Source organism: Pimephales promelas, chromosome 18 (assembly GCF_988280905.1).
Source record: "Pimephales promelas chromosome 18, fPimPro1.hap1.1, whole genome shotgun sequence".
NCBI classification, from domain to species: Eukaryota; Metazoa; Chordata; class Actinopteri; order Cypriniformes; family Leuciscidae; genus Pimephales; species Pimephales promelas.
The window spans coordinates 10,065,518-10,091,867 of record NC_142786.1 but is presented as its reverse complement, the minus strand read 5'-3'; the positions used below and the strand labels follow the sequence as shown (position 1 = coordinate 10,091,867).

The window sequence follows — 26,350 nt, the reverse complement described above, 5'->3', positions numbered from 1 at the left end:
AATTCTTACTCATTCAACCTAATACTAATATAATGATGTTCAGTAATGATGGAAAAAAAATGTTGTCACCATTTCTGAAACAAGCTTGTAGACGCGATTAATTTATGGTTTAATTCTGAACCTCTTGGCTTGCCATCATCCTAACCAAACGGTGTGTTTCCTATGCACGTAAAAACAAATTTTCGCGTATAAATTGCACGATAAACACACTGCGTGCGAGACGCATTTAGTTGATGTATCTATGGCAACCAAACGTCACTGGTAAGACAAACGTGCAACGAACGGTCAGATTACGTTTTGGCAGGGGAAAAACTGATCAGAAAATGTAATGAAAATGTAACAGAAGTTGTAGAAATGTAGTGGAGTAGAAAGTATAATAATTGCTGCAAAATGTAACGAAGTAAAAGTAAAAAGTATGCACTATTTATTCTACTTAAGTAAAGTAAAGATACGTGAAAAATGTACTTAAGTAAAGTAACAAAGTATTTGTACTTCGTTACATTCCACCACTGCATAGTGCTTAATCTATGCCACATCAGTTGGGTGTACACAAGCAAAAAAATAAAATAAATTTGAGTAAATAAAAAAATTACAATTATATTTTTATGCTCTATGGCCGATAATCATTTAAACAATATTATACACTTGGAATATTACTAATTTAGAATACCAAAAATGATAATTTATACATAATAATGCACAGTATGTAAATCTATTCCCTCCAAAATCTGTGACAGAAAAGGTAGACTGTTTGAATGAGGAAAAAAATAAATGTAATCGTAAAGGGGAAATCTCTGTGATGCTCTTTAGAGAGTTATATGCAATGTATTTAAATGATTGGTTGTGTTTTGTACCAGAGAGTTTGTATCTCTTTGCTATGTTACATGCATTTTTAATGAGGACCTGTTATGCTTTTTTTTGTTTAGTGTGTTGCTGTTTGAGCTTGAAAAAGGTCTGCAAAGTTACAAACCATAAAGTAAACTCCAGAGGGATTTGTCACGTCACAATATTCCTCATTAAAAAAATTCCCACCCAGGGCATATGCAGAAAAGGACCAGGCCTGGTTGAGTCACTTAAGTTTAGTGAAACTCTGAAGGAGTTGACCAATCACAACAGTCTGGTCCAGCCAACCAATCAGAGCACATTAGGTTTTTGGAAGGATATCCTAGAGAAAAAAAATTAAACTTAAGCACAATTTATTCATATGTACTTCAGTATAACTAAATATACTTGTGGCACGCTTTAAATACTTAAAGTTTGTTAAATTGGAACCATTCATTTTGTACTAAATGTATTTTAGTTCTCCAAAAGCAGTGCTGAAGTTCAATTAAAGTTTCATTAAATATACATGTTTTTGCTATAGAGGAACTATTTCAATATTTCAAGTATACTTAAGTACACTCTAAGTATCTACTAAGTTTTGAAATGCAGAATTCACTCAGCAGCATAAACTTCAAATGTATTTTCAGTGACATTTGCAATTTAATTACACTGTAAGAGTGTTGAACATACTGACATTAATATTATAATGGTAACAAACTTGGATTACTCTGTGTTCTTTAGTGTTACAAGTATTACTATAAGCAAAAATATTTTTACATCAATGACAGCACAAATTATATGCATTTAAAAACTGCAATAGAGAAAAGTCTCAATATAGACCTTATGCACCAGAGAAACGTTGGCACCGTCATCTTTAGGATATTGTCTTTGAACTTCCATTTTTGCAGTCGCTCTGTATATTTCTGTGGCATCGCTGTCGAGGAGTAATTAGCTGGTGAAGGGGATTTACTTATTGTAGAGTTAACAAAAGTTACCACGAGCATTGTAATGTTTATCATAAGCATCGTAAAGCAGATGTCTTCACAAATGTCGACCGGGAAATTTTTTACGAGCAGTTCTTACCTATGATAGATCGCGCCGAAAATACAGACCAGAAGTCAAAAGACAACGAGAGCAGAGTTGAAAAGGGGCGGGGCTACATAAGGTCTATAGGTGCAGTAAACGGGGTGTGAAAATAAACGCAAAACGGCCTGTATATAACACGAAAGTGCATTAAAGGGGTGATGAACTGAGAAATCAAATTTTTCCTTGAGCTTATGACATCTAAGAGGTCATCATATTATAAGAATAACCTGTAAGTTTCAAAACTGAAAACATCCTTGTTAGTCCAATAAAAGTTTTTATTGACACCAGGCTCAGCAAACGACTTGTTTTTCAAAGTGGGGAACTATGAAGACAAAGGATAAAACATCACCCCCGCAGAAGAAGATTACAGCCGGATTAGCCCCGCCCATAGATTCGCGCATTACAAGCATAGCTAAATAAATAACATAGACTTACCTTGTGATGACAAACCAGATCAAGCTACCAAGCAATACAAAATATCGTGCAGTGCCTGGTTGTGGAAGAGCATAAGCTTCCTCTGGATTCCAATTGGACTGCGCGGTTAAACTTTATTTTTAATGACATTCCAGCTGATGAGGGTAAAACATTGTCTGTTTGTTCGCTTTATTTCACTGAGGATTGTTTCGTAAACAAGACTGGATTTGCAGACCGATTAAGATTAAAGAACGGTTCTGTGCCGTCTATATCGGATCCGACAGGAGTGGTGCAACACACGGACTCTGGGTCGAACATGTATGGGCAAATCATTCTGGTTGCCATTTTACAACATTGGACGTTTTCAAAACAATTTTCTCCATGTGCACCGACGAGTGAGTTGTAACTCATTATAATATGCAAAACTGTTATCCACTCACAGCAGTGGGCGTTTACTTCCAGGTCTTCAGTGCGAGATGCCATAAAAAACAAGCGTTCTTGAGCTAGGCTCAAACTAGGGTAGAAAATAGCCTATTACTTATTCATTTTGATGTTTTTGAATGTAAAAACAAAGCGAACGTCATAAGTTGATCTCAAACAACAATATTATAAAATTTAAAAAGCCAGTTCATGACCCCCTTTAAACTTGAAGCTGTTGAATAAATATAGCCAGCAGACACAACATTCAATAGTCTATCATCTGCAGAATGTTTTTTCTTCCTTTTTTTTGACATGATCTGTCATTAACACTGCAGTTCCCTTTCGTCGTTGGTGAAAGAATGTGAACGTGCAGAAGTGCTTGAGTGTCCGGATGGAATAAAACTATCCTTGACATTTCTCTGCTGATTTTCTCTACGCACTTCACCTCTCAGGACCCTATCATACACCCAATGCTGCGCCAGGTGTGACGCAAGTTTTTTTTTTTTTTCCCTAATTTCAGCCCGACACAGTTATCATTTTCATATCCTTTCATAAACATTGTTTAAATAGCAAATGCATCTGATCGCCCATGGTCTGAAAACGAGTTGTGTTCAGACGCATTTCTATTTTTGAGGCAACTGAAATAGACTGCGCCATTGACCAACAAAAACCTGGTCTGAAGTCAATAGAACAGTATTATTTTTTGTGGGCTTTTCTCTGGGCTTCTTGTCCTCAGCTCTGGGATTTTTTGTCCTCGGCCCTGGGCTTCTTGTCCTCTGCTCTGGGCTTTCTTGTCCTCGGCTCTGGGCTTCTTGTTCTCAGCTCTGGGATTTCTTGTCCTCTGCTCTGAGATTTCTTGTCCTCGGCTCTGGGCTTCTTGTCCTCAGCTCTGGGCTTCTTGTCCTCACCTCTGGGCTTCTTGTCCTCAGCTCTGGGCTTTTTGTCCTCAGCTCTGGGCTTCTTGTCCTCAGCTCTGGGCTTCTTGTCCTCAACTCTGGGCTTCTTGTCCTCAACTCTGGGCTTCTTGTCCTCGGCCCTGGGCTTCTTGACCTCTGCTCTGGGATTTCTTGTCCTCAGCTCTGGGCTTCTTGTCCTCAGCTCTGGACTTCTTGTCCTCAGCTCTGGAATTTCTTGTCCTCAGCTCTGGAATTTCTTGTCCTCAGCTCTGGAATTTCTTGTCCTCAGCTCTGGAATTTCTTGTCCTCAGCCCTGGGCTTCTTGACCTCTGCTCTGGGATTTCTTGTCCTCGGCTCTGGGATTTCTTGTCCTCGGCTCTGGGATTTCTTGTCCTCGGCTCTGGGCTTCTTGTCCTCGGCTCTGGGCTTCTTTTCCTCAGCTCTGGGCTTCTTGTCCTCAACTCTGGGCTTCTTGTCCTCGGCCCTGGGCTTCTTGACCTCTGCTCTGGGATTTCTTGTCCTCAGCTCTGGGCTTCTTGTCCTCAGCTCTGGACTTCTTGTCCTCAGCTCTGGAATTTCTTGTCCTCAGCTCTGGGCTTCTTGTCCTCAGCTCTGGACTTCTTGTCCTCAGCTCTGGAATTTCTTGTCCTCAGCTCTGGAATTTCTTGTCCTCAGCTCTGGGCTTCTTGACCTCTGCTCTGGGATTTCTTGTCCTCGGCTCTGGGATTTCTTGTCCTCGGCTCTGGGATTTCTTGTCCTCGGCTCTGGGCTTCTTGTCCTCGGCTCTGGGCTTCTTTTCCTCAGCTCTGGACTTCTTGTCCTCAGCTCTGGGCTTCTGGACTTCTTGTCCTCAGCTCTGGGCTTCTTGCTCTGGGCTTCTTGTCCTCAGCTCTGGGCTTTTTGTCCTCAGCTCTGGACTTCTTGTCCTCAGCTCTGGACTTCTTGTCCTCAGCTCTGGGGTTCTTGTCCTCCGCTTTGGGGTTCTTGTCCTCAGCGCTGAGGTTTCTTGTCCTCAGCGCTGAGGTTTCTTGTCCTCAGCTCTGGGCTTCTTGTCCAGAAATAAATATGTAAATGTATATGTATATGTAGTATACAGTATTTACTGTTATGTCTATTAGTCTCCCCAGGTGTTTCTGATTAGCCACACCCCCTTGTAATCTTGTTTAGTTTGTTTGCCTATGTATTTAAACCCTGTGTTTTAGTTCAGTCCTTGTGAGTTCTTGTCGTTGTTACGTCGATGTAGGTTGTTATGTTCCCGAGTCTTGTTCCCTTGCCTGAGTCTTTGTATAGTTTGAGTTTATTTCAATAAACATGCTGTATTTGGATCCTGCTTCCTCCTTGCTTCAACCTCACCACGTAACAGAAGAACTCTCAGCAAAATGGTCATGTCCAGTCCAGCCTAACCTGTTCTTCACTTCAGTCCTGCCGAGTCTGCGCTCCACTTCAGTCCTGTCGAGCTTGAGCTTCACGTCAGCCCTGTCGAGCCTGCTCTTCACATCAGCCCGGCCAAGCCTGCTCTTCACGTCAGCCCTGCCGATCCAGAGAATGCTCACGTCAGTCTGCCGATCCAGAGATTGCTCGCATCACGTCTACCAATCCAGAGACTGTTCATGTCACTTCCACCAGTGTCTACAGACAAGATGGCTGCAGCAACGCTGCTGGTGTCTGTCCCCGAGCCAGTGTCTGTTCCTGTTCCTGAGGGTTCTCCAGCCTATGACCCCGTAGCTGCCCCCTGTAAAATTATGGATCCTGCTTCCTCCTTGCTTCAACCTCACCATGTAACAGAAGAACTGTCTGCAAAATAGATCCAGCAGCATTATAGGGTAATATGGCCAAGTAAGCGGCTATGGTTGATCCTTATTCCCAGGAGGGCTGCCGTCATGCCTACCAAGTCTGAGCTTCTTCATGACATGCCTGATCTTCTTCATGACAGGCCTGAGCTGATTTCCGCTGAGACCGTCCTGCCTGGGTCTCGTCCTGCAGAACCTTCGCTGCTGGTCCCTTCCAGCCCAGAGCCTTCACCACTGGTCCTGTCCAGTCCAGCCTAACCTGCTCTTTACGTCAGTCCTGCGAAGTCTGAACTGCTTCACTTCAGTCCTGCCGAGTTTGCGCTCCACGTCAGTCCTGTCGAGCTTGAGCTTCACATCAGCCCTGTCGAGCCTGCTCTTCACGTCAGCCCTATCGAGCCTACTCTTCACGTCAGTCCTGCCGATCCTGCACTTCACATCAGTTCTGCCGATCCAGAGACTGCTCACGTCACGTCTGACGATCCAGAGATTGGTCACATCACGTTTGCCAATCCAGAGACTGTTCATGTCACTTCCACCGAGCCAGTGTCTCCAGATGGCCGGTGCCGAGTCAGTGTCTACGGATAAGCTACGGCTGCGGCAGGGTTATGTTATGATTCACGTCGGTGTTCCGCTGTCTCGTCCAATGTCAGCTGTTTCTCGTTATGTCTTTTGGTCTCCCCAGGTGTTTCTTATTAGCCACGCCCTCTTGTTTAGCTTGTTTGCCCATTTTTTAAACCCTGTGTTTTAGTTCAGTCCTTGTAAGTTCTTGTCGTTGTTACGTCAATGTAGGTTGTTTTGTTTCCGAGTCTTGTTCCCTTGCCTGAGTCTTTGTATAGTTTGAGTGTATTTAAATGAATGTGCTGCATTTGGATCCTGCTTCCTCCTTGCTTCAACCTCACCACGTAACAGGTCCTCCTCAAAGGTAACACGCTCTTAAAGAAATCATGCTTTTAAAGTGTTAAATCTTTGCCATAATCTTTTGTGATATGTTGTTCATCGATAAAGAATCCTTTTGTTTAGCCAAGCGGCACTTTTTTTTATTCTTCCCGTCATCATTTCACATTTTTCTTTTCACATTTTTCTCGCATTGTTCTTTTCCCTGCCCTGTAAATATTTCTTTTTGTCCTGTTATTTCTCTCTCATCATCTTTTTTCTCATATCTCTCTGGGTCTGACCTCCAACACGTAGACTGTTATAAATGAGAGCTTAACTTTACTTTTGCTTATGTGTGCAGAACAAGGCTCAGTAAAGTCATTCAGCAAATGTCTGTTGTCTAGCCACATGAATGCTTCTCATAAATGCCAGTATTTAATAATGCTCATGTGCGTTAGTCTGGGGATTCAGAGATGAGGCTCACGAGCTGTCCTTCGAGAAATGTTTACAAGGCAGTGTTGCTGTATTCATTTATGATGCTTGGACGCTATTAATCTGTTTTGACACAATGACAGGGTAAAGCAATAAAACAATCAAAATACAAAAAAAAACATTATCCAGGCAGGAAATTGTTTATGCTATGAAATAGAAAGCTTCAACGACTCTACATGTGAAAAACATTGTTTTAATTTTGTTTAAGATGCATGCAATGTCATGTGACTTTCTTACTTTATATACTGTATAAAGACTTTCTTACTTTTTAAACAGTTATTTATATATTTTACTGTAGTGTGTCAGTAGGAAATATCAGATTACATTTCCATTCCAAACATTCCTGCCATTAACTGTAATAATTCAGTGAGAGTTTTGTATGCACAAGGAGTTTGACAACAGCTGGTCTTGAAGACCTTGCCACAGTTATTTTGTATTTAGTCTGTCTCAGTTTCTTGTAATCACAAACAGCAGAATAAATAAGCAGCAGAATGTTTCCTACATTGATCATAAAATAAACGTTTCTTGAGTGATTTTTCTTAAATATTTTTAATGATTTATTAAGGACCATGGACAGGACACTTTCTACAAAGGTAATTTTGGGGGACTGAAATTACAGAAATTATTTATGTATTTATTTTTTATTATGGAAATTAGATTCTTGAATATAATCCAAATCAATCAAGCATTCAGTTGTTTTTGCTCAGATGTTTTGACCAAGCTGCATTAAAGGGATAGTTCACTTTGAAATTAATTTTGATATGTTTTAGCTTACCTCAAGGGCATCCAAGATGTAGGTGTCTTTGTTTCCACAGTATTTTCAATTTTGACATTTTTTAGTCAAACCGTTGTTCTCTATCAGTCATACACTGGAGGCTAAGGGCATACACCAAAAAGCATGCACAGAGAAGTCAAAATTAAACATGATTTAATGACTCATAAATGTAAGTACACATTGATGGCCTAAGACACGAAACGAGCGGTTTTTGTGAGAAAACGAACAGTATTTATATCGTTTTTACCTTGTGTACTCACAGTGAGGTCCAAGTGATCTGAATCAATTGTGCAATGTCCAACTGAACCAAACTGAATCAGTTCAATGTTACGCCGGAAGTGATCGCTTGCGTGTGACGTCACTCAATATTTACACTGAGATTTTGGAAGTTTTACCTTTCACTAAACATATTTAGATATGTTAGAAATCGTCTTCCATTGCAGTTTCCCGTACATCTAAATATGTTTGGTGAAAGGTAAAACTTCCGAAATCTCTGTATAAACAAAGAGTGACGTAGCACGCAGGCGATCACTTCTGGCGCATGCGCAGACCAAAGCGCCCGTGCAGTCAGATCATTTTGTCATGGCTATGATTACAAGAGGTAAAAACGATATAAATACTGTTTGTTTTCTCACACAAACTGCTCGTTTCGTGTCTTAGGCCATCAATGTGTACTTTTACGAGTCATTAAATCATGTTTAATTTTGACTTCTCTGTGCATGCTTTTTGGTGGACCCCCTTAGCCTCCAGTGTATGACTGATAGACAACAACGGTTTGACTGAAAAATGTCAAAATTGAAAATACTGTGGAAACAAAGACACCTACATCTTGGATGCCCTTGAGGTAAGCTAAAACATATCAAAAATTAATTTCAAAGTGAACTATCCCTTTAACTTCAGTTCCACTTAAAATTGTTTTAAAACAGGCTCTGTTTCAAGAGATCAAAAGTTAAAATATATTGTGAACTTTTTCTTCTAAATATTTATATATAAACAATATGAATGTAAGCCAGAGGAGAACTGGCCCCCGACTGAGCCTGGGTTCTCCCAAGGTTTTTTCTCCATCCAATCTGATGGAGTTTTGGTTTCTTGCCACTGTCGCCTTGCTTTTGGCTTGCTTTTGACTTGCTCAGTTGAGGTTATTTAGTGTTTAGCAATGTTGTTGATCTGTGTTGTACTACTTTCATGTTATCACTGTGAAGCTGCTTTGATACAATCTGTATTGTGAAAAGCGCTATATAAATAAATGTGACTTGACTTGACTTGACTTAAAGTGTAGGAACTCAGGAGTGAAGACCAGGAGACTTGGTTGTATCTTTTAAGCAGAGGTCTTTATTTAGAAACATAAGCTGTTGCAGCTGCAGTCCTCGTTCGTCAAGTTTGTTTCATCCAAAACTTTTAACCAACTCTGACTAAGGCAGTATACTTTGTATTTGATATACCTTTCAAGGGGGAGGGTTACATAGAGGTGGAGACACTCTGAAACAAAGCATGTAAATGAGGTATACAGGTTTTGTAACCTGTTCAGCATGAGACACAAGAACAGGATGAGGCAGGACTTCTCATACTGAGACAAGAACTCCAAGACAAAGGGTGACAGAGAGATCAGGACAGTCAGGAATATCCCGCTGGGAACCGCTACCATTTGCAGAGATTTCTAGTGCTGCCACGATTAGTTGACTTAGTCGACTTTATCGACCATGAAAATTTGTCAACGCCAATTTTTTTAGTCAACGTGTGTTTTAAAATTGACTTATTTATTTTTGGTCTCCTGTCTCTAACGGCTCACTGTAATTCACCTCTACACACAAGTTTGTGCGTTGTGCGCACCCTGCTGGTTAATCTGCTATCCTTTTCCTTCCAACCTCCCCCGTCTTCAGTGCTTTGATATGAAAAATTGAAATGAAGAGTTTCCAGACCTAACATCTTGATGTAGGTCTGGCATGCCAGGCTAATGCCTTACATGTGTTTTATTTAACTAAATACATCATAATCAGCTAAAACGTGCACCCGAGTCCCTGTTTATTTTACATTCACCCGAACCGCAGCACGGGCCCGCTATGCACGCAAATGTAAACGCGAGCTTCAGCTGCGTGCCTGCCTGCTTTAAGCGTGATTCATTATAAGACAGAGCTAAGTGTAGTAGGCTAGTCCAGACTCTTTCAATTCAATTCCAATTTATTTGTATAGTGCATTTCACAATACATATTGTTTCATAGCAGCTTTACAGAAAATGCACTTTACAATTTAGAGTGATGTTATCAGTTATGCATTTCAGAAACGTATATAAAAAATGTGTACAGTAAGCTAATAATGTATTCATTTAAGGCAGAAAAAAGAGCTAATTTAAGTAATGAATACATGCATATTTAGGAAATTATTTGGACTCTGACTAATATGGTATAGCCTAATGGAAATGCAGATACTTATTGCCTAGATTGTTAATACATAATGTTTTTCAACAGGTCACATTTTATATTTTGGCCCTTCAGTTGAGTTTAAAATAAAATGGACACAACAAAATGACAAACAATGGTTTTTTGTATATATATTAGTCGTTTAAATTAGTCGACTAATCGAAAAATTTGTCGAAAGATTAGTCGTTATAAAATTAGTCGTTAGTGGCAGCACTAGAGATTTCCTGATCTCATCATTTATGCTCAATATAAAATACTATTGTATTGGAATCTAAATCTAAATATCTAAATATTTAAATAAATGTGTGATCCTACAAATAGAAAGAAACAGGAGGTGAAAACTGTTTCAGTGAACATAGCAGGGCATCTTTTAACCTGTTTTGTCCCAACATGGCCTCTGGTAAAACATCATACTAAAAAAATCATTGGAGCATCTAGTTAAAGTTTAAAAAACAAATAACTGGTCACAATCAACATTAGTCGACTAATATTTTGCTTGATGTTTGTGTTTGGTACAGACAGCAACTTCATCCTGGCCAATGCACAAGTGTCCAAAGGCTTCCCGATTGTGTACTGCTCGGATGGATTCTGTGAGCTCACTGGATTTGCCCGAACCGAGGTCATGCAGCAGAGCTGCGCATGCAAATTTCTGTATGGGCCGGAGACCAACGAGAACATTATTCTTCACGTGGACTCTGCGCTCGAGGAACGCAGCGAGCTCAAGGAGGAGATAATGTTCTACAAAAAGACTGGTGAGAAAGAAAAACTTTCGATGATGCATTTAGCTGTTGGTGATTTAGCAATATTTGCAGTATATCTTCATTACTGTAAAACTTAGAAGCACCTTCTACTGTGAAAGTACACCAGTAATAATACATGGGTGGTTAAACTGAACCATCACTAGTAATGGCACATGGAGGTATTACAGCACACCTTTAAAAAGTGAAATCTCTAGCCATTGTTAGAAGCAGATGGTTTTATTAGAGTTGGTTGGCCAAAAGCACCAGAGACTCTAAAGTCGGATTACAAAATAAAGTCCAGCAGGTGTGCAAGTATATTTGTGGAATTTACGATGACATTGAGAAGAATATACTTCTACACAATGCTGTCGACTTTACAAATCCAAATTCTGGGGATTAATTTTTCTTGATATGGCATATCTCACTCCCTTCCACACATTATTCTTCCATTCAAGGGGCACTAATGGTAAATTTAGAACTTCCATTCAAGGGGCACTAATGGGAAATTTAGAGGAGAATGGATGTATTTCTCCCTTCGCTGGATTATTTACTAAAAAATACCACCATAGGTACTGTGTTTTTGAGCAGAAACTGTGCTCATCATATTTCATGTATATGGTAGTCATTTGGTACCATGGTATACATCAAAGTACCATAGTATCTTCTGCCCCATGACACCACCATGGTACATTTCTGTAAGTGTAAAAAACAGTTTTTAATAGTAATAATAATATTTTTAAATTATATTTATATAATAAATAAATCACTTTAAATATACAAAACAATGTATATTTATATTATGTTTTATTCCTCCTGCTACATATTATATTGTATTGTATCGTATCGTATCATATATCATATGATTTTAGATCTTAGATCTTTGAATGCTGCTGCCGGGTTTTAACCTCGCTGTACCTTTTTCCTTGTGCTCATTCTCCTCTCCCACTTTGTTCTGTATTGAATGGAACATCTCCAGCGCACTTGTTCTAGAGAGCGTTATTATTTCATCCCCTTTTCTTCTCCATAATAGTGAGGCTTTTTCGTGAGGAAATGAGACATTTGACAAAGACTTCTCCAGCTGTGAGCAATCAGACGGAATTCCCCTAGAGGCTTCCAGTAACAGCTACTGGTGAAGAGAGAAACACACACACACAGACACACACACACACAACTAAGCATACATATATATATATATGTCCTGCTGCACACCCACACCGCTCAATACAGACAGACAAACAACAAGCATTAACACACCTACATGGGAATTGGGTACCATAATGGTGTTGCTCTTTTTGGATGTGCTGATTTTTTTTTTTTTTTTTGTTTCAGGTTTTTTAACACTTAAAATAGACTGAAAGTAATGCTTTGCCAAGTAAGCTAAAAATGTGCTTCCTGTGGTTACATTTAAATTAACTAGTTTTATTCAATTCGGAAAAACTATTTAAAGTCACTGTGAATTGCAACTTATTTTACTTCTATAATCTGACCTATTCCCTGGACCAAGCAAGTTTTGATTTTGATTATGAAGACAAATTGTTTTTCTATAATGTGCACTGAACCCGTTCAAAATAACTCTAGGAATGCCATCCTCATCCTCCTCATTTATATAGTGCTTTTAACAATATTGATTAATTCAAAGCAGCTTTACAGAGATAAACTTTATATAATTTATGGTAACAGATTGGTTTGGTTTCATAGCGGTTCTTGAATAATGGTATTTCCCAGCCAAAGTTAGTTTTGATTGATTCACTTCCAGTGAAATCATCATTTGTTATTAAAATTAGGGGCCGCTAAGTTTGACACCGTTCTCTCTAACAGACTTTAAATGCGAACCTGTGATAAACGCTGATGGCATTCACATGCGCATTAAGAATTTATTCTATAGTTATGTTCTTTTGAATATATGATATAGGGTTTGTAATTCCCTACAAACCATGCCTAAACAAACTACTTGTCTTGCCTATTTTATTTAATTTAATTTTATCACCTCTTGGTTGGTGCGTGAACCCTAATTTCCGCCACGCTTTATCTGTATAGTGAAATAGGGATCCTCCATAGGGACAGGCTAGTTGGCACTTGGTCATCGGGTCCAGGGCGAAGGTCCTTTGTCAGATCTGGAAACAGCCTGGATCCAACAGGCTGCGGGAAAACCTTGGGATAAAAAAAGACACAAAAATTAGCGTAGATGCCATTCTTCTTATGATGTAACGAGTACATCAGGATTTAAGGGAAGTGTTCCCAGTTCCGGCTGACCTAACCTATGCAGCCTAACATTGAATTATAGAAGTCGATAATGTGTTATGTGTATGCTAGGTCAAAGAGATGTGTTTTCAGTCTAGCTTTGAACTGACAGAGTGTGTCTGCTTCCCGGACAATGGTAAGAAGACTGTTCCAAAGTATTGGTGTTCTTGGTATTATCAACTGGCCAGAACTTTGAGATTGCAATTGACGTGAAGGACTGTAATGACTGTAATAAGAGATCGCTCCAATACTGCAGAGCTAAACCATTTAGTGCTTTGTAAGTAATCAGCAATGTTTTGAAATGTATACAATGTTTAATAGGCAGCCAATGCAGTGTTGATAGAACCGGGCTAATGGTCATACTTTATGGTTCTGGTAAGAACTCGAAGAACTTGTTTATTAAAGGTACACTTCACTCATTTGCAGTGCTTTGTATCTTAGTTTCAGTATAGTGAAGAGCAGCTGAGGCTGATGGAGGAATCGAAGGCGGCTGCCTGTCGTGGACGAGGAGCCCAGACTGGCTCGAGCTGGGTGGACTGCTGGTGCCTGTGCTCTCGCTGTGCGCTACAGACACAGATAGAGTCTGTCTGCTGCAGAGAATTTCAACAATGACAATTTCTCCTGAACGAAATCTCTGAATCAGACGTTTGTGTCCATGATGTAATGTAATGAACCATCCTAGACCATCCTAGTTTCGCCTGACTCAACATCACGGTATCATGCAGTAATTCACCATATAGAAAGAAATACAAACGAGGAGTAATTCACTAATGAGTTTGCCAACGTAACATTAACAGGGTTCAATGTTGTGGGAAGGAGGCGGGAATCGGCGAATATTTAAACATTTTAATAGTAAAATGAACAAACACAAAACAAAAGTATAAGCCAGCTGCCCCTCAGTGACGCCTGCTGTCCACACACAACAGAAACAAAACACAACATAAAATCAGGCCTGTTCCTCTCTCGATCTGCACTGTCGTTGCTCCTTTTATGCTTCTTCTCCTCCATGAGAGATGCGGGACTGGTGCATCTCACTGGTGTCTTTCATTTTCACTCACGCCACCGGCCTCACGCTGCTCTCACGCCCCTCGTCCTGCTCGCCACAGCCAGCTATAGGGGTGGGGGAAAAATCAATTCTTATTAGATGCATCGTGATGCGGATGTGGACGATTCTGAATCCATTCACAAATGTCAAAAATCTATTTTCAAAAAAAAAACAAAAACTGACATATTTATAATAACGTAATATTGACGGAACGCAAAAGACGGAACTCTTAAGCGCGGAAGTGCAGCGCCCGGACCGTCTGTGGCATGCACATAACAGAGATCAGAGCGAAGGCACGTGAGATCCAAATACCTTTGTTAAAAGCTGATGTGTGGAAATATTTTGGCTTCTCAAGTTCTCAAGGGGAAAGGAGTTGGAGAGCCACACTAGTTGAAAGCTTTGTAGAATAAAACTAAAATATTTCGGAAACACGACAAATATGAGAAGCCATGTGATGCGTTTCTACCCAGAGGAGGAAAAAAACTCGGCTGTATCGGTCGTTGTTATATTATTAATTTACTACAAGTATGCTGCTAGTGCAGGCAAACATTTCCTGTTGGTTCTTTGCGATGTTAATAAAATATATTGTACGTTAATTCTTTATGGGTCATTACTTTAAACTTTTAAAGCAAAATATTTATAGTCACAAACACACACACACAGACGCAAAAGATTCAGATAATCGATTTAGCATCGAATCGCAGCTCTCTGAATCGTAATCGAATCGTGAGGTGCCTAGAGATTCCCAGCCCTAGCCAGCTAAAGCCAAGTTCACACTACAGGATTTTAAGCCTGATTTATGCCCGATTTGCAAATCGTTGAGCTCGCCGACAGGTCAGGGTGTTATCGCGTGCAAATCGCGGGGGATTAGCGGACGATGAATGCTTGCCAGTCTGTTAGTATGAAAGAGCCAACAACGCAGCGAAAACGCTCGCAGACACCTCGCAGACGCATCGCCGAGCCCAGAAAAATATCTAGCCTGCTAGATATCCAGAGCCGTCGCGCGACTCAATCTTAGTGATGTCATAAGTACAGCCAATCATAGCAATGCATGGGTTGAGGACACCAGGTAAATCTTAGTTTTTATATTTTTTTTGCATTTTTTTCTCAGAGCAGATCGTTGCGCAAACAGTCCATATTCGTGTGTTGTGTTCTCTTCTTCGCTGGGTATTGGCGCACGTGCTGTTTCGCGTCATTTCTGGTTCGTTTTATTGCTGGTTTTTCATGACAAAACGTGGTTTGTAGACAAGATAGAATCGTTGGGTGACGAGCTGTTGTCAACTCGTTATTTATTTGATTATTTTTATGATTTAGACCGTACCATAGTACTGAAACAGCTCTCATTAGAGTCAAAAATGTTTTGCTTTTATCATCCGATTGTGGTTGTATCTCTATCTAGTGCGTTGTCAACTCGTGTAGTGAGTTACCTCCTTTTGTGGATCAATCACGTTGTGTTGTGTGGTGTGAACAGCTAAACAACTTGAACACTCCTTGTGTGGTGTGAACAGCTAAACAACTTGAACACTTTTTAATGAGTGTCTCGCACTGAAGACCTGGAAGAAAACGCCCACTGCTGTGAGTGGATAACAGTGTTGCATTATAATGAGTTTGAACTCACCTCGTCGGTGTACGTGGGGAAAACTGTTTTGAAAATGTCCAATGTTGTAAAATGGCAACCGGAATAATTCGCCCATACATGTTCGACCCAGAGTCCGTGTGTTGCACAATTCCTGTCAGATCCAATATAGAAGCACAGCACCATTCTTTAATCTTAATGGGTCTGCAAATCCAGTCTTGTTTACAATCCTCAGTGAAATGAAGCGAACAGACGGTTTTACCTCATCAGCTGGAACGTCATTAAAAATAAAGTTTTGTATTCCTATTGGAATCCAGAGGAAGCTTATGCAGCGACTGTCCACTTCCACAAACAGGCACTGCACAATATTTTGTATTCCTCGGTAGCTCGATTCGGTTTGTCATCACTAGGTAGGCCTATGTTATTTAGCTATGTGTGTAATGCGCGAATCGGTGGGCGGGGCTAAACCGGCCGTGTTGAAGTAGGAGTTGATCTTCTTCTGCGGGGGTGGTGTTTTATCCTCTTTGACGTCATAGTTCCCCACTTTTAAAAACGAGTCATTTGCTGAGGCTGGTGTCAATAAAAGCTTTTATTGGACTAACAAGGCCGTTTTCAGTTCTGAAACTTACAGGATATTCTTATAATATGATAACCTCTTAGATGTCAAAAGCTCAAGGAAAATTTGATTTCTCAGTTCATCACCCCTTTAACATTCTAATAACATTCTTATAACCAAGCGGATTAATGTTGAAATGGGTAAAATGCTCCTTTAAGCATGAAAGGCACCCACCCAGTAGAGAGCATTGCAATAATCTAGCCTTGAGGTCATGAACACATAAACTAATTTTTCCGCATTTGTCAAAGAGAGCATATAGCGTAATTTAGATATTTTTTTAAGATGTAAAAATGTGGTTTTACAGATACTAGACGTGTGACTTTCAAATGAAAGATTGGTATCAAAGAGCACACCCAGGTTCCTAACTGATGACTAAGACTTAACAGAGCAGCCATCAAGTGTTAGACAGTATTCGTTATTACATGAGGACGTTTTTTGTCCAATAGTTAGAATCTCTGTTTTTAGTGTTGAGCTTAGTAGTAGGAAATTACTTGTCATCAATTTTTTATATCGGCTATCCATTCCGTTATTTTGTGAATTGGTAAGTTTCGTTAGGTTTTGAAGAAATATACAGCTGAGTATCATTAACAAAACAGTGAAAGCTAATTCCGTGTTTCTTAATGATATCGTGTGGCGAAGCTGAAATGACAAATTGAACTATTGTCATCTCCGCCCAATTCTGTTGACAAATAAAAGAAAAAGGAAATTAGGTAAGCATATAAAAGCAGTTTAAAATAAAGGCGAGGGTGTGGGAAAGTGTGTTGACAGTGGGTGATGTCGAGGTGAGAACTGGAAAGCCTCAATACAAACTGAAAGCCAGCTTAAAGCACCCAAATTAAAGAACTGTTAATAGTTTGATGGAGGAATAGAAACCAAGAAGGAAGGTTTTTTTTTTTTTCACTTACCTGTGTGGCGGTGACCTAGCTGTTACCTGGTAGTACGCTGTGCCATTGCTGGAGCGGATCCAGGAGAGTGTACAGCTCTCCCCAATGTTGTCTTCGATCACCTGGATCTTCCCTATCAATGCTATCAGTGTTTCCATTTACAACAAACAGAAGTTCACCATTGGTGAAGGTTGTGGTTTTGCTGGATACAAGGCTGGTCTTTCCACAAAAACACTCACACACCTATGCACTTTCCACACGCCCTTTAACGCACTTCCTCTTAAAATAAGCAGTGAGTGACATTTCCGTTCTCCCTTGAAAATAATAATAAAAATAAGAGTTTCTTCCCCCTCTAAAAAAAAATCTGAACTTGTTAGAAGTATGAACTTGTGAATCTGTTTTTAAATTTTGTGAACTTTGTAAATTTATGTAGCATTGACTGTACTTAAAATATTGGTTTTATTGTTGAGGTTTTTTTGTTTGTTCGTTGAGAACCAAGAGGGAACATTTTAAGTTGTTGTTTTTTGTTAGTTTTTTTTTTGTTTTGTTTTTCTTGTATGAACTGCACAGTATTTCTCAACCGAATCCTCTGTCCTTTTTAATTATTTTTTTTTAGTTGAGTTGATATACAAGTATGTAATTGGTGGTATTTGTGCTATCTTGGTTATTTTCCTTAAAGGACAACTCCGGCTCAAAATGAACCTTTGGTCTAATTACTCATTGGTACATAGTCAACCGTTCTCTGAGATTTGTTTTCATGATTATCAAATGTAAAGAGTTTTACCTCTAAAAACTGTTTAGCTTATAACGCATTACTCTAACATAATAGTTCATTACTCTATGTCCCATATAGCGTTATAACAGTTTTTAGAGATACAACTCTTTACGATCGATAATCATCAGGTCAGATCAGGTAGCAGTAGCACTTTTTACAGTTTGAATGCCCCCATAAACTTCACTTACATCATTAAGACTGTGTGTATGTATGCGTGTGTGTGTTTATGTATTTTGCCTCACTCAATTCTACTGCAGGTAGTGTGTTCTGGTGTCTGCTGGATATTGTGCCTATCAAGAATGAGAAAGGAGATGTTGTCCTCTTCCTCGCCTCTTTTAAAGACGTCACTGACACCAAAGCCAAATCTATACTTGAGGAGAAGAAAGGTTAGTACATGATGATGGAGTATGAGTATTTGCATGGATTTTTATTAAATAATTGTAACATTTATTATTTGCTTATTTTGTTTTTTTTTTAGTGTTTAAATGCCTTTATATGCATTTTAATTGATTTACACATGTCCCAGACATTGAATCTTAAAATATAAAAAGGTGTCATAAAAATATTATTACAGTTACTATTAAATATTAATTATTATTCATAAAAAGGAAAATGTAAACAAAGAGAGAAATAAACATAAATAATTTTGTTAATTATTATGGAAAGAAATATAGAAATTTTGCACAAATTATGACCCTGGTGTGATGTCAATCTCATCACAATCAACAATGTTTCACTAAACATTTTGTCAACGTTTTTGTCAAAAAAAAAAATCCAATTATTAAAAAACATTGTGACCATTTCCATTAAAGAATGCTGTTAAATACAACCCACAATTTGAGTTGTGGTGGACTTTCAGAAAGGACAGATTTCATGTGTGTGTGTGTGTGTGTGTGTGTGTGTACTGTATATGTTTTAACATTGCTACTAGACAAATGTGATGCTATCTGGGAAAACCCACCACATGGTGAAATTTGACATTACAGGTTTTGAGACCTTATTAAAGCTGGGTTCAAGCCCTTTCCAAATCTGTTTTTATTTCTTTTATCGTTTGTCTGTAACAAAAGTTTTGGTTATCTGAATTCAGGTGATTGCTATGATTTTCAGAAATGGAATTTTGAGAAAAACAGATTTAATTAACTGTCACGTCCTGGTAGCGGGACGACTGGCGCTCCCTTTTTTATTGCCCTTTTTTCATATCACATATTTTAGTAATCATCATAGATTAGGTATCATTCGAAAGTTTACAAATTCAAAATTCATCCTGTGAAAACCGTTTTGAAATTGGACGATTGAGAGGCGAGCAAGGTCTTTTAAACAAGCAGCTTCAAACTTTGTTGTTCTGTTGTGCTCCGCATCACACCACACGATGACACTGGATAAAAATAAATAAATAAAAACTTGCGTGCAGCCGTTGTAGTTCACCCAGGAGTGGACTTTATTCTGTTATGTTGTTTATTTTGATAGGTGAACTGTCTTTGTAGTGTTAAGAGAAGGAGAGCTAAACGAGAGATATTGTTTTTTGCCCCTCTGCTCCGCCTGCCTGTTCTTAAAGAGAAACACAGTCTTTTCATTATAAATCGCTATTTTTCTGCACTAAACTAGTGAATTTTCCCAAGATATATTCAGAGATAATAAACAAGATGTTGTAGAATAATAATTTAATAAAAACCCAATTTTGACAATCTATCTATTTTCAATATATATTTAGACCTTACTGAAAACGTACCAGCGCGACATCCGACGGGTTTTCCCAGATCGCATCACAAATGTTTTAAGGGTGTCCACAGGGTAAAACATATCTATAGTGTAAGAAAAACCTCACATGATGCTTTTTTGTGCTTGTCTTGTTAAGGTGAGGAATGGTGAAAAATATCTGTTTTTTGTGTGATTGAGAACCGCGATCAGATTTTGGCCTCAAGCAGCAAAGGAAACCATGTGGAGCAGGGAATCCCAGTGCAACTGTCTGTCCTCCTCCTTTTTTTCACATTTTCTCCCTTTGTTCCTTTCTCTCTCTGTGTTTCTCATGACCTGTTCTGCCAGTAAATTGGGTGTTCATTTATTAGGATCTATAATAAGTGTTATGCCGCTGGACTCCCTGCTGACTACAGTGTTTTATGGATTAGTTTATGTCGCCCCTCTCCCTCTCTGGCCCTGCAGGCTGAAGTGATCTCTATCCTTTTCTAATAACCAGCTTCCGAGCTTTCTCTCTCTCTTTCTCGACCCATGATTCTCTCTCTCTGTCTGTCTATCGCTCCATCCCTTCAGTCCTTCTCCTACTCCTGCTTTGCTTTCCCTTGGTACCTTGTTCGGCAGGGTTGCAATGAGTGACATTTTTCCCCTGTTGCCCTAGGCAATTGAGACTGGCAGCCTGGCTGTCTGCTTGTTTCCTCAGCTGGCTGATTTAAAAAATGCTACACGCTACACATTCGTACACACATGCACAAATACATTCATGGTCAGTATCCAAAGACTTCACACATTTCATATGCTTTTGTCTCTGTCTCTACTGCTGTAACCATTGCACTACAATACTCCTGTTGGCACTTTTTGCTTGTTTCATTTTTATTTTTGCACAGTCGAAGCACGTATTTAAAAAAAAAAAATAAATTAGCCACTTGGTAGCCTAGTTTTTGGTTTTCAAACTTAGGGTTGAGTTGAATTTTATTTTATTTATAAAACATTTTTTGTATGGAAGCTTGTTTCCACCACAGAATAAACATAAAAAAAGGTGATTTCCATTACACGAGAGTAGATGTTAAAGGAGAACTCGGGTGCAAAATGAACCTTTGGTCTAATAAGACATTGGTACCTAGTCAACCGTTCTCTGAGATTTGTTTTCATGATAATCGAATGTAAAGAGTTTTATCTCTAAAAACTGTTTAGAGTATAATGCTAGTACTGGGGGCATTTACTAAGTAAAAAGAAATCGCTAGTTTATACCACTAACAAGCCTCAAAATAGCCCCACACTAACACAGAAACATAATGAGGGTCCATACATGCAAAACGAAGCATTGAGAACTTTGTAAGTGTACAGACCATTTAATAAGAAGATACTTTTAAAAGACAGTTCACTTTGTGTAGTCTCGATAAGTCGATCCCCGAATGCCGCTCATACAGTTCAGAAGTTCGCTGAACTTCATACAGTTCAGATCACTCAGCACGTCGTTCGTGGCTTGACTTGTCGTGACTGTTTTCCAAAGATGGCTCCTGTCTGTATACACGAAGTGAACTGTCTTCATAAAGTATCTTCTTATTAAACGGTCTGTACACTTACAAAGTTCCCAATGCTTCGTTTTGCATGTATGGAACCTCATTATGTTTCTGTGTTAGTGTGGGGCTATTTTGAGCCTTGTTAGTGGTATAAACTAGCGATTTCTTTTTACTTAGTAAATGCCCCCAGTACTAGCATTATACGCTAAACAGTTTTTAGAGATAAAACTCTTTACTTTTGATTATCATGAAAACAAATTTCAGGGAACAGTTGACTAGGTACCGATGTTTTATTAGACCAAAGGATCCTTTAAAACTTTATGCTGATTTGCACTCGGCTTTTCTAAGATAAACACCAACTAAGATGTAGCTTTACAGTAAGTTATGCGTCTCCATCCATTTACGCTTTCTTCTATATGGTGATGTGAATATCCTTCTGTCTGGTGTTAATGGCTGAAGTATATTTCCCGGTGCGTCAGCACACACAACGGCTGCGATGCTGGACCGCAGTGCGATCTCCCCAGCGGATCAGGTTGACAACCTTCTGGATTGAGCTGAGTATGGTACATCTCTGGGGTCTTTAATTGGGCACCTTCCATCCTCAGTGTTTCATTGACTAGCCCACAACACCCCCCCTCTGTCCCCCACTCAACTTAGCCCAACTCACTTACCTGTACATCAGCTGTTCTTTCCCTTCTATTGTGCTTAAAATACCTCCGGTTGCTGAGGTTGCTCCTTCCTTGTAGTTTAGTGTCATAAACCCTTGATGTGACCTAACCACAATCTCTACCGCCACAATCCCACCGCAATCCGACCATACTGGATGCGCCAACCCATTTGACTAAAGCTGTCGAAGCCCTACTGTTGTCGTTAAAGCAGGTTTAGTGGCAACGTTTCCATATGGCATTCTACCTACCGGAAAACACAATAATATCTTTCCAACACAAATCCTCATTCACGCAAAATATAATACACGGGATTGTAATAACTATGATAACTATGCAAACTATAAAAAATGAAACCATAGTGTGGTAGTGCCACAAATACTCAACAACCCACTTCCACTGGATAAACCCGGACTCTCCATCCTTGCTGTTCTGCTTCAGTGACTATATGAGCATACCGCAGTTTCTTCCTCTCATACGCCTTATCTACAGCATCCTCCCAAGGCACTGTTAACTCTATCAGGTGAACAAGTCATGCTGATCCAGACCACAAGACAATATCTGGCCGAAGGTTAATGGTGGCAATCTCAGGTGGAAAAATAAGCCATTGATCAAGATCAGCCTGCATCTTCCAGTTCCTAGCAACTTCCAGTTGTCCTTGGCACCTTCTTCTTGGTGGTTTCCCTCTTGGGCAGAGGCTATTGTCTTCTGTGTGTAATGTTTTGCTAGAACAGGTGGCAACTTATTAGTCATGTTGCGCTTGTCTTCCAATGCTAAAGCCAAACATCACAGTACCTGGTCATGGCACCAGGTAAACCGACCTTGGCTAAGAGCCACTTTACATCCTGTCATAATGTGCCAGGTGATGAACACAAAGGACATGAGGGATCCTCTCCCACCCAGAGGTTTAGGTTCTGTGGTGATGGGAGAACATCATACTGTATGTTGACCTGATAAGGAAACTGATCCTACACTGTTCCATTGATAATAGGTCTTGCCAGCCCATTTTGTGTTGTTCCACACTCTCCCATCTCATCCATTCTCCCTGCTTGGCCTGGGAAATGGCCTTTATACACCCCATCCTCTCCTCCTGCTTTTGCACCTCATTGAGCTGGGGCTGCCTTTTACTATTGAGGAGGAGCTAAACTGAGCCCAAAACCCCCTTTTCCATGCGGTACCTGTCCCACGATATCACCAATTTGAAGGGCAGCCTCTGCATCTCTCACAGCTTTCTTTGCTAACCACTTTCTTCCAGTTTTTAACACAAGTGCTGCCTCCCTTACACATTTGTTGCGTGACTCTACTAATGACATTTCCAGTCTGACCTCTGACACTTAAACTCCTCGGCAATATTACGTCCCACTCTGCTGAGGCAGCTTGGATATTCCAACCATTTCCTGATGTATGAACTTTTTAAAGCTTCCAGCTTCTCTACTTTTGTCAAAGAAACCTCGTACACAGTCAGTGACCACAGCAACCTCGGCAGTAGACCAACAAAGCAAAACACAGAATAAAACAAAAGATAATTGCGACTTCTTATCTCACAATTGCAAGTTTATATCTCACAATTCTGTTTATATTTATTACTGTTATATAAAGTCAGAATTGCGTGATATAAAGTCGCAATTGCGAGTAATAAAGTTTTTTGAGTAATAAAGTCCAATTCTAAGGAAAAAATACTTTATATACTGACTTTATAACACACAAACTGCGATTCTAAAAACGCTTAAAAAAATCTAAAAACGCAATTGTGAGATAAAAAGTCGCAATTACGTTTTATTTTTATTCTGTGGCGGAAACAAGCTACCATAGGTTTGGCTTTACAAAACAATCTAGACAAAGTGTTTCAGTTGAAAATGCATCACCACAGAAGAGGAAACTGCATTTGTCAGACCATTTCAGGTAAACTTTCAGCTGTTCCCTTGACAGACTGTTTTAGTTCAAGACCTCAGACTAAATTAAATGAACCTACTGCAGTATTTAGCAGTCACTAGATCAATTGAAACAGATGTTTTCAATATGGGAATGAAAACATTCTGATAGCAGATCCCCAACTAGTGGAAACCACTGGTGTAAAGCAGGTCACCAGCATAAAGGAAGTTATTCTTGTTTCAGACCAGCTTTCAGCTTTTGTGTAACAGCAGCATAGAGGGCAATAGAAGGAAAACGGGACACTTTGAGTAAACCTGCACTCAATGAAAGCAGCAAGCACTATTTGCATGAAAGTATTGATAGAAAATCTCTGCTTTTCTTCACAAAGCTACAAAAAACATTCACAGAATGATAAGCAACATTTTCTTTCGCCAATATTTGCTGGTATATAACATTTTTTCTGCAAGAATTCAAATTGTTAGGGGATGATGATTTAGATTAGAGGAACATTGCCCCATTTTTCAGTGTCTTACTTTATTTCAAGTATTGTCATAATACAAGCTCAAGTCAATGTAATGCTACAAAGGTTGAGTTGTTCATGTAGTAATACTTTTTTAATAATTAAAAAGAAAAAAAAAACATTATAACAACCTCAGTACCACAGGAATTTTTCTATAATGATGCATTGTATTCTTTGTTTTTATGTATTAATGGAATTTATCTTGTGCAGTATGTTTTTATTTCTTGATGGATTGTATCCCCATTGCCCTTGACTTTCATAACAACAGTCCAACCTTTTCTCAGAGTGCCGCCGCGAGCAGGTCAAGGGAAGTTCTCCGTTTGGCTCCACTCGGCTGCGATCTAGCACAGTTCTGTACCACATTTCAGGACACCTGCACAACAGAACACGTCAGAAAAAGAGTAAAATCAAACTTAACAAGGTGAGACCATTCAAATACTGATGATGTAGAAAAATACAGGAACGAAAAGATAAAACAGAACCAGTTTCTCTACCATAATTGTTCTCTCTCTTTCTAGAATGTGTTTGGTGATCCACCGGCTCTCCCTGAATATAAGGTCGCTGATGCCAAGAAGTCCAAGTTCATTCTTCTCCACTTCAGCACCTTCAAAGCTGGCTGGGATTGGCTAATACTACTCGCTACATTCTATGTCGCCGTGACGGTGCCGTACAACGTTTGTTTTATTGGTGATCAAGACTTGACACGTAGCACCACCGTCACTGACATTGCAGTCGAGATTCTCTTCATCATTGGTAAGAGAATCCAATTTAGATTTTTTGACATAATATATTTAGTCAATTACATGGTATGTTTTTCATTGCTAGCATGATTATGATTTATGAGATTGTCTTTGCTCAATCCCATCTATATCTTTACACATGATTATAATTGTGTCATTAAATCAGGCTCTTTGACATCTTCCATTAACCCTCTGTGGTACAGCTTTGCTACAGGGCAGCATATCCTTCAGTATCCTGCTATTCAGAAAGAAATTAATTGGAATTAAAAGGACTGTTTTTACAGAAACAAAAAATTAGTTTTTTTTAAAGATATCTGCCATTTGAGTTTCTTTCCATGATTGATGGAGAAATAACATGCATGTTTCCTTAAATCAAGCTATTTGTGAACAACATAATATGTAAAGGATGTTGGTTCCATATGGTTTAAAAGTTAAACACATGCATTATGTTATTGATTTGAGTTTAAATTAATAATATTATAAGCCTACATGCATTTTTTTTGTCTTGTACAATTAACAGTTTCCTGAAATTTATTTTGGCTGTGTGACTCAGATAAGGCCACTATTTAAAACGCTTTGTGTTTAGATTTGTTGATAGCACATGAATTTTTCATTTCTCCACTTGATATATAGCTGTCAGAAAAGCATTTTTGCTGTTATAAATGCTTCAGTTGACACACTGTCGTTCATTGATATTATGCTGATGGTGTATTTTTTGAAGACGCTGACTCTGTCTGTCGCTTTAGACATCGTGTTCAGTTTCCGCACCACGTACGTGAGTAAGTCGGGCCAGGTGATCTTCGATGCGCGGCAGATCTGCATCCATTACATGACCACCTGGTTTATCATCGACCTGGTTGCTGCTCTACCCTTTGATCTCCTTTACGCCTTTAAAGTCAGCGTGGTGAGTAATGCATATATTACAAAATTTATAATGAATCTATCGAGGGAAAAATCTGTGGGAAGATTTTTGCACAGTTTTCAAATGCATTTTGAATTTACAACTTTTACATGATTTTGAGAAAAAACAGGCACACAGACAATATGTGCCAGCATAAAACTCTTAAGAATTGTCACCTGCATGCTTTTAAAAAATATATATTATTAAAGGGGTGTTATAATGCCCTTTCACAAGATGTAAAATAAGTCTTTGATGTCCCCAGAGTGTCTATGTGAAGTTTTAGCCCAAATACCCCACAGATATTTTTATAAGGGGTGGTGATGGCACAGTGGATAAGACACATGCCTTTGGTGTGAGAGACCCGGGTGCGAATCCACCGTGAGACACCAATGTGTCCCTGAGCAAGACACTTAACCCCTAGTTGCTCCAGAGGCGTGCGACCTCTGACATATAGCAATTGTAAATCGCTTTGGATAAAAGCGTCAGCTAAATGAATAAATGTAAATGTACATTTACATTTTAATGTGAGAGCGTCAGCATGTTGAAATTGTTACTTTTTGAGGGTGAGCAAAAGT

At 39.3% G+C, this 26,350-nt stretch overlaps 1 protein-coding gene across 1 annotated transcript in view; it reads left to right on the top strand.

Annotated features, from left to right (window-relative positions):
- The window catches only part of kcnh8 (potassium voltage-gated channel, subfamily H (eag-related), member 8), an 81,058-nt gene that overhangs the window by 11,216 nt on the left and 43,492 nt on the right, over positions 1-26,350 (top strand). Inside the window, exons 2-6 of the mRNA XM_039678955.2 lie at positions 10,504-10,737; positions 18,120-18,248; positions 24,419-24,555; positions 24,653-24,887; positions 25,621-25,778. Coding sequence (XP_039534889.2) covers positions 10,504-10,737; positions 18,120-18,248; positions 24,419-24,555; positions 24,653-24,887; positions 25,621-25,778 — 893 coding nt within the window. The remainder of the gene's footprint in view (positions 1-10,503; positions 10,738-18,119; positions 18,249-24,418; positions 24,556-24,652; positions 24,888-25,620; positions 25,779-26,350) is intronic.